This window comes from Pollachius pollachius (assembly GCF_949987615.1).
Source record: "Pollachius pollachius genome assembly, chromosome: 13".
Classification (NCBI taxonomy): Eukaryota; Metazoa; Chordata; class Actinopteri; order Gadiformes; family Gadidae; genus Pollachius; species Pollachius pollachius.
In genome coordinates, this window is record NC_136946.1 from 5378595 (window position 1) to 5391523 (window position 12929).

A 12929-nucleotide genomic window follows, 5' to 3' on the forward strand; every position below is an offset into this window, starting at 1 on the left:
CTTCATCTTTCCAAGGCTAATACTGTCAAAGAAGAAGCGATATTACAAGTACAAAAAGTGTTTACAAAACTGCATGTGCTGTACTCTGTGAATGAGGAAGGAGATCAGATGTAAATTTGTACAGGTACGAACGCTGTTCCACGCCTTGGCTAAACATCAGTTCTTCTGAATGAAGTGCAGAACTGATCCTTGACCAGGGAAAGATGGGTTGGACGATGACCTGATATGGATGGCGTCAACAACGACAAAAAACAAACTGCAAAGCTCCTTCTGGGGCTTAAGTTGATCTTTGAAATGAAATTAATACGAATCAAAGTTCACAGAAGCCCCGCCCCCCAAGGCAGAGATAAGCTCACTGAAATGCTGTACAGATATAAAGCACCATATAAACGTATTAGTAGCACACATATGAATAAATTTGCCCCAAATAAGTAGTTCCTTAGCCTCCTCGTGAAAAATGTGGTGCCTCTTTTAAACGTCCATCTGAGTCAGTTTGTCAAGCGCTCGCTGGAGTGACTATGAGTAGAAGTTCTGAGCCAAGTGTTTCATCCTTCTGTTCACTGGTTTCTTCACCTTCTCCACCTCCTCCGCCCCCCCGGTTATCCTCCTCACCGGAGGAGGCTCCATGACATCCATTTCGGTGTAGTCACTCAAGCCAAGGTCCTCATCTCCCCCGTCGAGAAAGTCTCCAGCAGCAGCTAACTGAAGGGGCTTTTTCGTGTCTGTGGACGGCTCACCCAGCTTGGGATGAAAGCACTGATAGTACAGCACTTTGACCAGGAGGCCCGACACGTACACCGCTACAACGACGCCGCCCATCACCACCACCATGTCCGGCGAGAGCACCCCCCAGGTGATGAATGGAGCATTGTGTGTCTGCCAGTACGCCAGAACACAGAGCAGGAGCAGGTCCAGCAGCATCCACGCGTGGTAGAGAACGCCGCGGTACACGATACGGCCCTCGCTGACATTGAACCAGCTGAAGTACCAGATGAGGCCCACCGTGGCGCGGTACAGCCACTTGCCGGCGGAGCTGTCCATGAACTTGGTCCCGCAGCACGAGGCGAGGAAGAAGAGCGCGGCCCAGCAGCACAGGAAGTGGGCGAAGATGTAGCAGGGCAGGGCGTAGGCGAACAGGGCCAGGGCGGCCAGACGGGGGAAGATGAGGAGCAGGTTGCAGATGAAGTAGAGCAGGGAGGAGACCGGGCCCTGCTTGGCCTTGTCCGTAAGGAAGGAGCGCAGGGAGCGGTGGTACTGGGTCACGCTGCAGGCGATGGCCGAGGCTGAGCCCACGGCCTTCAGCACTGGAGGAAGGATGGCAGAGGTTAAGATGTCAGCGCTGGGTGGTGCTGAGTCAGGCTTTTCTTAGAAATTGAAAGTGAGAGGTGTTCTCCTCGCACACTTCTATCCCTCTCTCTCACTCGCTCTCTCAATTTAATCTCTCGCTCTCTTTTTATCTCTTGCTCAACTTAATCTCTCTCTCTCTCTCTTTTAACTCTATGCATAATGCCCGACACGTTCTCAGTCGCTAAGCCCGTCAGACTGTCAAAAGTGAATATAGTCCCACTGCCAACACACACACCTGTCACGGGGTCCTGCCAGTCCCCGGTCTGCAGCATGACCGTGAGCATCAGCACGAGCTGCGGGGCGCTCTCCGAGAAGGCCTCGAAGAGCCGCAGAATGGACAGGTCGTGGGACAGGCACAGGTACCAGGCCACGTTCTCGGCCCGTGCAGTTTCTCCTTTTGAGAAGAAACTGCGCACAGCGACCTCCAGCACGCCTGCGTACCTGTGAGGTAGCAGCCAGGAATGTTGTTATAATATAAGGCAGTCGTTGGAGCTAGATGCACGTCGACGACCGTATTTATGATGATGTAAATGGATTATGCAAAGGTTGGGACTGCCGCTATAGTTTAATTCGTGATGTTAATCGCTGAAGGTAATTTAATGTATTGTTTGAGTGGAGAGGACACAACCACGCCCCCTCCGAACAAACACACGCATCACGCAAACATACGCACACACACACACACACACACAAATATGCTTCTGGTACGTTGAAATGCGCTATACAAATGCAATTAGGCATAGCTATTATAATCTTATAATAATCTATCCTATTTTAACTTGTATTATGACATGTATTTATTATTCTTAACATCACGATAGCGTATGCATTCGAGCAACAGGATTGCCTGGCGGCAAGGATTTTCGTTATGATATTATGTAAAAAGTTCAGAGCACCTGATGTAGACGCCCAGCTGGAATATATGCAAGACTTGAAGGAATCTCTTGCTCACTGAGCCCTCTGTACAGGTGTGTGTCTCCCAGTCCTCATATCGATACCAGAACCAGCTGAAGAGTTGTCCAAGAACCGAAGAGCCCACCAGAAAAGTCACCAAAAGCCCCAAGTAGATGAAGTCTCCGTCTAGGTAGAAATGCACCGCTGCCCATATGTCCAGCAATATGTCAACCAAGAAGAAAACCAGCCCCAGAAACGAAAATGCAAAGTCCAAGAGAGAGTACTTCAGGGGGACTGCGCCCTCCATGGCATTTGTCGATTTGTTCTAAAAGAATGTGAAACACTGAACCGATCTATTCGAGAGGGTATTCTCATCGAGCTCCGTTCATTCAAAGTTCTCAGAAGTGGTGTTGTAGTAGTGGTGTCAAATGTGGTAATGAAAGCCAAGCTGAACGAAATGTTCACTGCTTCCAAGACTCCACTCCCTTTCTTATAAACCCTCCTATTATGCTTATCGCGTCAAGGGCTGATTATGGTCCCACGTTAACGCAACGCAAGGTCTACACAGACGCTTCGACGCAGTCGTGAACCTGTTTCGGTTCTGCGTCGGGTTTTAGTGAGCGGACCAATCACAGCCCTTGCTGCTGTGTCGCCTCGACGGAAGGTTATCATTTTTGGGATGAGCACGTCAGGCCCTGGCGTTGCGTGAACGTGGGACCATAATCACCCCTTTACGCTTAAGGGGAGTAGTTTTGCTACTGTACATGACTATAATACTATTGGCTGTGGCTTTCTGTATTAAAATGTCTTGTCTTGGCGTTCTGACGGCCTGCTAAACGAGGTGTAGACTCGACTATTGAATGTCATGTTTCAATGAAAGATTACCATCTTGTCACTTACATGAGTGACACGCACTATCAGAATCTTTGGTATGGGGCGAGGAAGTTGTATTCAATTAAATCCGCACTCAGAAAGCCACAGACGTGTCTATGTGTGGTCCATATTATTTAGATTCCCTGATGCATCTCTTCCAGCGTCGCAGTCGCCGTCGCCCCATCTTGGACAGCCGTGCCGCGCAAGGAGGCCACCCAGACGCTACGAGCCCGAGACGGGCCATTGGATACAGGGAGTGGCGACTGTTCATTAGGGGCAAGTGGGGCTCGGCCCCACCTACTCTCACAAGAAAAAGAAAAAAAATGAAAATGAAAAAATGAAAATATTAAAAAAATTATATATAAAATAAATTATACATATATATATATTTAAAAAAATATCTCCCCAGAACTGGGGAGATAACAGTACTCCCCAGTACTGTAAAATAATAAGTTTGGCGCTTTTAGTTCATTTTTAGTCGACCCTGGCTTGCTTCTTCAGACTGAGTTCGTCTGAAGGGGCAAGAGGGGCTCGAGCCCCACCAGCCCAATGTAATGTGTATTGGACTTGAAAAATTGAAATGCGCATGCTCAGAGTGTTTATCTGTTGAAGTGGACGGAGATTATTTTACTTCTGGTGGGGCTAGCCCCACCGGGACCGCCATGGACATATACGGTTCGTTCCACTACAGTGTAATTTCATTTTTCACCGTTCATTGGCTGTAGTGTGTTGTGATGAGTCATGACTCGAGTGACCTCCCACCTCACCTCACGTGCCGCGCGCGAGAAGTCCGGTAGCGAAGAAGAGAAGGAGAAGGATAACTTTACTAAAAAACATGTCGTAGGCAGACAAATGAAAACGAGTCGACAACATGAATGAGGTAGATCATCTATTGGAGCACAGATTTGAGACCCTTAGTCTGGAGGAAAAATTAGGGGTAAAACGCCTGATGTCTTGTGCTTTTCAGTCTATTTATGTTTTTCTCGTCTTATATGTTCCCACTCCTGGCCTGCACCTTGTCGTGGTGAGTGGGCTTTAAACCAAGACAGGCCATTCTGAATCTTTTCTTTCACAGCTATTATCTATGATTTCTCCTCCAGGACACTGCCTAGGCCTATGGGAAGTGTACTCCATGGTAAAATGATATTGGGTTCTTATAGAAGCTCTTACAGCTGTTTGCAGTAGTATCATTTTATTCTGAGGTTTACGGAAGCTTAGTTTAAAGTTTAAAAACTTTTAAAAACTATACTTTCGTTATTGCAATGTTTTGATGTCAGCAATAAAAGATTAAAAGCTGCACTAATGTACTTTATTAATAATATATATATACAGGGTGCGATTTGTGAAAAAACCAGAGGGGGGGATAATTTTGAGAAACATTTTAAAATGTTTCAAAATGAAGACGGACCCTGTGTATTTTGGTTGTTAATTATTACGATGTAATGGTGAAAATACTTTGGGTGGGGGGGATAATTTTTATCCCCACCGAGGATAAAAATAATTCAGCAGAGGGTAGGACGTGTAAACCAGAGGGGGGGATAATCCCCACCATCCCCACCGGCAAATCGCACCCTGTATATATATATATATATATCTGATACATGGAGAACAGTCACTTAGATCGAAAACAAAAAGCCCAGCATACTGAATAGTGTTAAAGTATGTTTTTATTTGTAATGGTTGTGATGGCCCCAGTACCTGCCTGCTGTCCTTGTCGGTGGAGCTGAGGGCTGAATAGAGAATGGAAAACACTAAGCCAGGGCTACAAACAGCATGGTGGGACACTGACACGTAAGTAAGACCAATGAAGGAAGCTCAATCTCTATTTTGAAATACTTTTTTTATGAAAATTACCATTTTTATTTGTAATATATTAGGGCTGTAACTTTTTCCAAAAATGAATTTCAAACAAAATTAAAATGCCCAGTAATTTGTTTGGATGGATGTCTGTATGCCTGCAAAGCCAGTAGCAACAATAATAGAAGTGAAGTGGTCTACCATTTTTGTTGAAAGATTTCGGCAGTTTAGACGCTGTTTAGCGTATGACTGCCCTTCACAGGTCACATGTTGAACTCGATTTTTACAAACAGTCCTGTGTTGTGCATGATAGCCGGGAGCAGGCGGAGTCCATCGCTACGACTTTGAAAACAAACGGGTGACGTCACGGACACTGGTTCGTCAATTTAAAAGAATAAAAAATATTAGCCTAGCCCCACCTGTTTTTTACATATAGAAACGCCGCTGGATACAGGACTGAGTCTAATAATCTATTCCTATTCATAGCTTTCCGGACTGGGGGGGATGCAGGGTTCACCACCGGCCACTAGGGGATAGTATTGGATTACAGACCGCTAACCGTCGACTTTATTGTGTACGCCAGCATTACAGACGTTCCGGTTACAGAGGATATTAAGCTGTTTAACATTATTCGTGTAAGTCCAATATAATTCTTGATTACAGTAGTTGTTGTTGTCAAGGTTGGTTAAGTTCCTGAAGATATTTATGTTCTTCAGGAACTTTACATCAAAAGTAAGAACAGGTGTAACAGTGTTTAGAGTCACGGAAAACACTCAATAAATATCTTACAATCAATGAGGCCCATAGCCAGGCACAGTGGAGGGATATTCGCTTTTTCGTCAGTGAAGAATTTACTCACGGTTGTAAACAATAAAAAATATAGCTTCTCGACTCTGAACTTACGAAGTTAGATGGTTTACAGTTTTTCTCAATCGTTTAAACTTGTTTTCTGAAACTTTAGCTCAATTTTTCGAAACTCTAAACACAAACCTGAGATGAGTTAATCATTTTGTCAAAACTACACAAATTCTTCTCAAAACTGATTTCTTCCACCAAACAGTAAACACAGCTATCAAATTAATATATCTTTGTGCATCAATTAAACACTGGTGTTATCCATTCAAAACACTTCCATCAAAATACTATTTACATATGTTTTGGCTTCATGAGGCCATATTCCAATGTATAAAATTGTTTAGAAATAGCTTTCTTTTTTAAAGTTGCAATTAGGTGGTACATAAAGACTGTTGCCATATTGTAATACAATACTGTGAATATATCATATAAATATTGCATTGACACAATCGTATCAGAATAGGATACAATGCATATTTGTCTATCCAATGAGCTCCAATGGGCTTCTCACAATCCCAGCTTCCCAGAGTTAAATTGTACACCTTTATTTGATACTGCAACATTGTTCTGACGATACACCAATGTTACCTATTTTGGCAAATTACAGTACAGTAATTGCACTGATAAGTCAAATGAAAAACACTACAGTAAGATAATGTTTAGACTGTCTTTCGGGGGATGTAATGATGAAAACAGTACACAAAGTACAGAAGTACAAAAAGGTAACAAAGCAAATATTTATTTGTTACTGTAATAGAGTAAAATGTTCAGATGAACTGACTGCAAGCGGTAATTAACAAACTTAAAAGTCAAGAACACACTAATGGAAGATATATATAAATATAACATATAATTTAATAATAATTTAATTAATAATATTTAAGGAAAGATGTTTCACTTATAAACCTGAACTGCAGCCTCATTCACATGGTCAAAATGTCTATTGATAAGCACACAACATCCATAAAACTCCAAGCACACATTTGTGAATTAAGGGCTTTCTTCAAAGCATATACCAGAAAAATCTTTGAAATTCTGGTGAAATTAAACATTTGTAATCAAGAACACTAACGGAAGAAATATAAATATGACGTTAATTATGAGGGTAAAATGGTTAACGAAGAAGTTCCCCTTAATGCCATACTCTGTCTTGGCAGACTGATTCTTGGAAACTAATGAGCCAGAATGTTGATTGCCTGATGAATTTCAGGTGCTGTTCAATGTTGTCTGTCTTAAATGGGTGGCAATGACAGAATGTCATGGTTAGCTTGTTCATAATGCTCTAATCATGATGCAAACTCTCAACCTAAGGATCACCAATACACGGCATTATCCCACTGAACCACTGACATTCCTGAACTGAATTAAGCCTCATTCACATGGTGAAAATAACGATTGATAAGCACACATCATCAAGAAAACTCCAAGCACACATTTCACAAGAGAATTAAGGGCTTTCTTAAAATCGTACAGATCTGAAATTTGCACTGTTAATGGTATGCACCTAATGATAGCTGTATGGTAGTTATACAATAACAAAATGGTCATATAGGCAAAATGAGTTGAGACTGTGGACGTTTAGCTTTTCTATGAAATTATGGGAAAAGTAAACATTTTTAGAGCAGAATACCAGGGTGAAAAATATCTATCTGATTTTAGAATTTTGATTCCAGGTAACTAGTAAGGAAAAATAAGGCTAGTTCATAATTTTTTTAAATAGCGCCACCTTTGGGTGCAGTACCACAATTTGGGTTTATGGGTAGTGGGGGTTATTGGTAACTATACCTGAAAACTTTACGAGTTTTCGACTTACGGTATAGGCTGTAGTATGACTTTTACAGAATTTGAGAAAAAAAAAAACATTACAGAAGCAATAGGGGCGGACCTCTAATGAGGTGAAACAGATCTACGTGTAAATCAGTCTGTATCCCACCTCCGATCCTGATCAGGCCAGGGGACCATATCTACAAAACAGAGCTCACCTGAGGCCTCTTTAATGCTCTGACACATGATTGAAGTGTTTTGCCAGTTGAGTTTGAAGAGGTGAGAAGTGAGTTAGACTTATTGGTGATTAGTTGTTGCGTTTTGAAGGCCAGTGGGATCCAGGCGAACCAAGTGCGCTGAATGATGAGATTTGTGCTTAAGAGTTTTGCAAAAATGTTATTTAGAGCTTCTATATGTGTGAAAACAGTGGAATTGTGCTTAGAGTTTAGCAGTCTGGAGTCTTGTAGTTGATACATGAGCTTCAAGTTTTCAGAATTGTGTGCATAGTTCCATTTTTTGTGTGCATACAATCGAGAAAAATTGTAAGTACCACAGCACGACGCAGCATAAAAAAGACTGCATCGGCAGGTTAATTTGTTTCTTTTTACGTTCTTTTTAGACATGTATAAAGCCGTTATTTGACCAAGGTGATAAAAGAGGCACGAGATGGCAGGGTTTCCCACCGCACTTTACAGCTAAGGTGGCCGCCTAGGCAACACACGCCTAACGCCTTAACTACATCGTCGTAAAAAAAAAGTTTGGTTTTGAATATTTTAAAAGTTACAATTGCACAAATTCTTTAACTGTTCTTGTTTCAGTTGTTATTTTGACAATGTGGTGAAGCACTTTCTTTTAAAATATTTGTAAAGTTCAAATTCAAGGTCAAAAAAATCTCTGTCAAGCGCTCGCTGGAGTGACTATGAGTAGAAGTTCTGAGCCAAGTGTTGCATCCTTCTGTTCACTGGTTTCTTCACCCTCTCAACCTCCCCCCCCCCCCCGGTTAACATCTCCACCGAAGGAGGCTCCATGAAATCCACTTCTGTGTAGTCACTCGAGCCAAGGTCCTCATCTCCCCCGTCGAGACAGTCTCCAGCAGCAGCTAACTGAAGGGGCTTTTTCGTGTCTGTGGACGGCTCACCCAGCTTGGGATGAAAGTTCTGGTAGTACAGCACTTTGACCAGGAGGCCCGACACGTACACCGCTACAACGACGCCGCCCATCACCACCACCATGTCCGGCGAGAGCAACCCCCAGGTGATGAATGGAGCATTGTGTGTCTGCCAGTACGCCAGACCACAGAGCAGAATCAGGTCCAGCAGCATCCACGCGTGGTAGAGTACGCCGCGGCACAGGCTACGGCCCTCGCTGACGTTGAACCAGCTGAAGTACCAGATGAGGCCCACCGTGGCGCGGTACAGCCACTCGCCGGCGGAGCTGTCCATGAACTTGGTCCCGCAGCGCGAGGCGAGGAAGAAGAGCGCGGCCCAGCAGCACAGGAAGTGGGCGAAGATGTAGCTGGGCAGGGCGTAGGCGAACAGGGCCAGGGCGGCCAGACGGGGGAAGATGAGGAGCAGGTTGCAGATGAAGTAGAGCAGGGAGGAGACCGGGCCCTGCTTGGCCTTGTCCGTAAGGAAGGAGCGCAGGGAGCGGTGGTACAGGGTCACGCTGCAGGCGATGGCCGAGGCTGAGCCCACGGCCTTCATCACTGGAGGAAGGATGGCAGAGGTTAAGATGTTAGCGCTGGGTGGTGCTGAGTCAGGCTTTTCTTAGAAATTGAAAGTGAAAGCTGATCTAGTTGCACCCTTCTAGCCTCTCTCTCGCTCTCTCAACTTAATCTCTCGCTCTCTTTTTATCTCTTGCTCAACTTAATCTCTCTCTCTCCTTATCTCTCGCTCAACTTTTGATCTCAATCTCTCTCTCTTTATCTCTCTCTTTCTCTTACAGTTTTTCTCAATCGTTTAAACACATTTTCTGAAACTAGCTCAATTTCTCAAAACTCTAAACACAAACCTGAGAAGAGTTAATCATTTTGTCAAAACTACACAAATTGTTCTCAAAACTGATTTGTTCCACTAAACAGTAAACACAGCTATAAAATGAATATATCTTAGAGAGCATCAAGCATTGGTCACACCAGCAACACTGGTGTGACCAATTCAAAACACTTCCATCAAAATACTATGTACATATGTTTCGGCTTCATGAGACCATGTTACATATTCCAATGTATAAAATGGTTAAGAAATAGCTTTCCTTTTTAAAGTTGCAATTAGGTTGTACATATAGTATAAAGACTGTTGCCATATTGTAATAAGATACTGTGAATATATCATATAAATATTGCATTGACACAATCGTGTCAGAATAGGATACAATGCATATTTGTCTATCTAATGAGCTCCAATGAGCTAAACTCACAATCCCAGCTTCCCAGAATCATACTGTACACCTATAGTTGATGCTGCAACATTGTTCTGACAATACACCAATGTTGCCTATTTTGGTTAATTACAGTACAGTAATTGCACTGATAAGATGAAAAACCCTACAGTAAGAAAATGTTTAGACTGTCTTTCGGGGATGTAATGATGAAATCATTTTTTTTTTCTGTAATACAGTAAAATGTTCAGCTGAACTGACTGCATAAAAAGCTTTACGTAGGCCAACAAAAAATAAAAATAAGAATATAAATGAGGTGAAACAGATCTACATGTAAATCAGTATGTACCCCACCACCATCCTGATCAGGCCAAAGGACCATAACTAGAACACAGTAGAGTTCGACAAGTCCTCTTTTATGCTCTGAGACATGATTGAAGTTTTTTGCCAGTTGAGTTTGAGCAGGTGAGAAGTGAGTTAGAGTTGGTAATTAGTTGTTGCGTTTTGAAGGCCAGTGGGATCCAGGTGAACCAAGTGTGCTAAATGATGAGATTTGTGCTTTGAGTTTAGCAAAAATGTGAAAACAGTGGAATTGTGCTTAGAGTTTAGCAGTCTGGAGTCTTGTAGTTGATACATGAGCTTCAAGTTTTCAGAATTGTGTGCATAGTTCCATTGTGTATACAATCGGGAAAAACTGTAACACTGCCCAGCCGGTTCGGTCGCGGCTTCTCGTAAGGAGAGTTCCTCTGCGTCTTTCTCGTAGGTCCTATATCGCATCATCTCTCCCCGTCTTCGCCTAATGCGCCTGCATCACCTTCTCTCCCATGGTGGTCAGCAGCTTGCGGTTTTCACTGTCTTATCTGGTTATCACTGGTTATCACTTGCTTGCTACATCTTATAGAATCCAGATAACCCAACAGACACACGCACGCATGCATGATCAGGTCACTGTTCAGCACATGAATTTGAGGAAAATAGTGAAATGGCAATTATAAAAACAACAAAAAACAATAAATTTTGATGTAAATGCGTCTGATCGCATCTACATCAAAATGAAACCGCCAATGTGTGTACGGTCCGGGAGGGTAAAATGGGGTGCTAGCCCGCAATTTACCTTTGGCAGTGTAAATGTGTGGACCATGCCGGGGAAAAGGCACGCATAAGATGGGCATATTTGGCAGTGGAAAAACGTCTTTTGAGACGGATCTGTTTTATAATTTAATAAAGGGTCGCCGGACTGGGGGTGTAAGGTGGACAGGCTTGGCGGGGGGGGGGGCAAGGCAGAGGGGTCCCATGGGAATGTAAAAAATTAAATAAAAAATATATGTATTTCTTTTGATTCTTCTACCAGCCCCTAGTGGCAGGAGCCCCACATTGCGCTCAGTGGCCATATGCCGCTAGGTCACGTCTCGCCCCCCCCCCCCCCCCCCCCCCCCCCCCCCCAGGTCCTCTTGTATATTTGAAGAATTTGGTGCTACGCCCTTGGGTGGACGGAATCTTTGCCTTTGCTTACCATGCAGATGTGCGATTGGAATGATGCTATACTAAATGTTTTACTGCATATGCATCAGCAGACAATGCATCAAACAAAGTTATAGCCAGGGCCAAAACTCAGACCAAACCTACGCCCTTTGTGTATACAATCGAGAAAAACTAAAAGTGAATGTAGTCCCACTGCCAACACACACACCTGTCACGGGGTCCTGCCAGTCCCCGGTCTGCAGCATGACCGTGAGCATCAGCACGAGCTGCGGGGCGCTCTCCGAGAAGGCCTCGAAGAGCCGCAGCATCGACAGGTCGTGGGACTGGCACACGGCCACGTTCTCCAGTGCGCGCTTTTTTAAGATGAAACTGCGCACAGCGACCTCCAGCACGCCTGCGTACCTGTGAGGTAGCAGCCAGGAATGTTGTTATAATATAAGGCAGTCGTTGGAGCTAAATGCACGTCGACGACCGTATTTATGATGATGTAAATGGATTATGCAAAGGTTGGGACTGCCGCTATAGTTTAATTCGTGATGTTAATCGCTGAAGGTAACTTAATGTATTGTTTGAGTGGAGAGGACACAACCACGCCCCCTCCGAACAAACACGCCCGCACGCAAACATACACACACACACACACACACACACAAATATGCTTCTGGTACGTTGAAATGCGCTATACAAATGCAATTAGGCATAGCTATTATAATCTTATAATAATCTATCCTATTTTAACTTGTATTATGACATGTATTTATTATTCTTAACATCACGATAGCGTATGCATTCGAGCAACAGGGTTGCCTGGCGGAAAGGATTTTCGTTATGATATTATGTAAAAAGTTCAGAGCACCTGATGTAGACGCCCAGCTGGAATATATGCAAGACTTGAAGGAATCTCTTGCTCACTGAGCCCTCTGTACAGGTGTGTGTCTCCCAGTCCTCATATCGATACCAGAACCAGCTGAAGAGTTGTCCAAGAACCGAAGAGCCCACCAGAAAAGTCACCAAAAGCCCCAAGTAGATGAAGTCTCCGTCTAGGTAGAAATGCACCGCTGCCCATAAGTCCAGCAATATGTCAGCCAAGAAGAAAAACAGCCCCAGAAACGAAAATGCAAAGTCCAAGAGAGAGTACTTCAGGGTGACTTCGCCCTCCATGGCATTTATCGATTTGTTCTAAAAGAATGTGAAACACTGAACCGATCTATTCGAGAGGGTATTCTCATCCAGCTCCGTTCATTCAAATTTCTCAGAAGTGGTGTTGTAGTAGTGGTGTCAAATGTGGTAATGAAAGCCAAGCTGAACGAAATGTTCACTGCTTCCAAGACTCCACTCCCTTTCTTATAAACCCTCCTATTATGCTTATCGCGTCAAGGGCTGATTATGGTCCCACGTTAACGCAACTCAAGGTCTACACAGACGCTTCGACGCAGTCGTGAACCTGTTTCGGTTCTGCGTCGGGTTTTAGTGAACGGACCAATCAAAAAGCCCTTGCTGCTCCGTCGCCTCGACGGAAGGTTATCATTTTTGGGATG

The 12929-nt window shown here is 43.8% G+C and overlaps 2 protein-coding genes across 2 annotated transcripts; both read right to left on the reverse strand.

Moving 5' to 3' along the window:
* Positions 1-516: 516 nt before the first annotated feature.
* LOC307085125 (XK-related protein 8-like) lies at positions 517-2548 on the reverse strand (the record flags this gene model as incomplete). The annotated part of the gene is made up of 3 exons (XM_079749800.1): positions 517-1304; positions 1583-1788; positions 2244-2548. 3 exons carry the CDS (start codon positions 2546-2548, stop codon positions 517-519), a joined length of 1299 nt encoding a protein of 432 aa, XP_079605926.1.
* A 5899-nt stretch (positions 2549-8447) lies between these two features.
* LOC307084784 (XK-related protein 8-like) lies at positions 8448-12554 on the reverse strand (the record flags this gene model as incomplete). The annotated part of the gene is made up of 3 exons (XM_079749287.1): positions 12248-12554; positions 11600-11793; positions 8448-9235 (listed from the first exon to the last, which is right to left on the reverse strand). The coding sequence occupies exons 1-3, from the start codon at positions 12550-12552 to the stop codon at positions 8448-8450; spliced, it is 1287 nt and encodes a 428-aa protein (XP_079605413.1). The 5' UTR covers positions 12553-12554.
* Between the last annotated feature and the right edge of the window lie 375 nt (positions 12555-12929).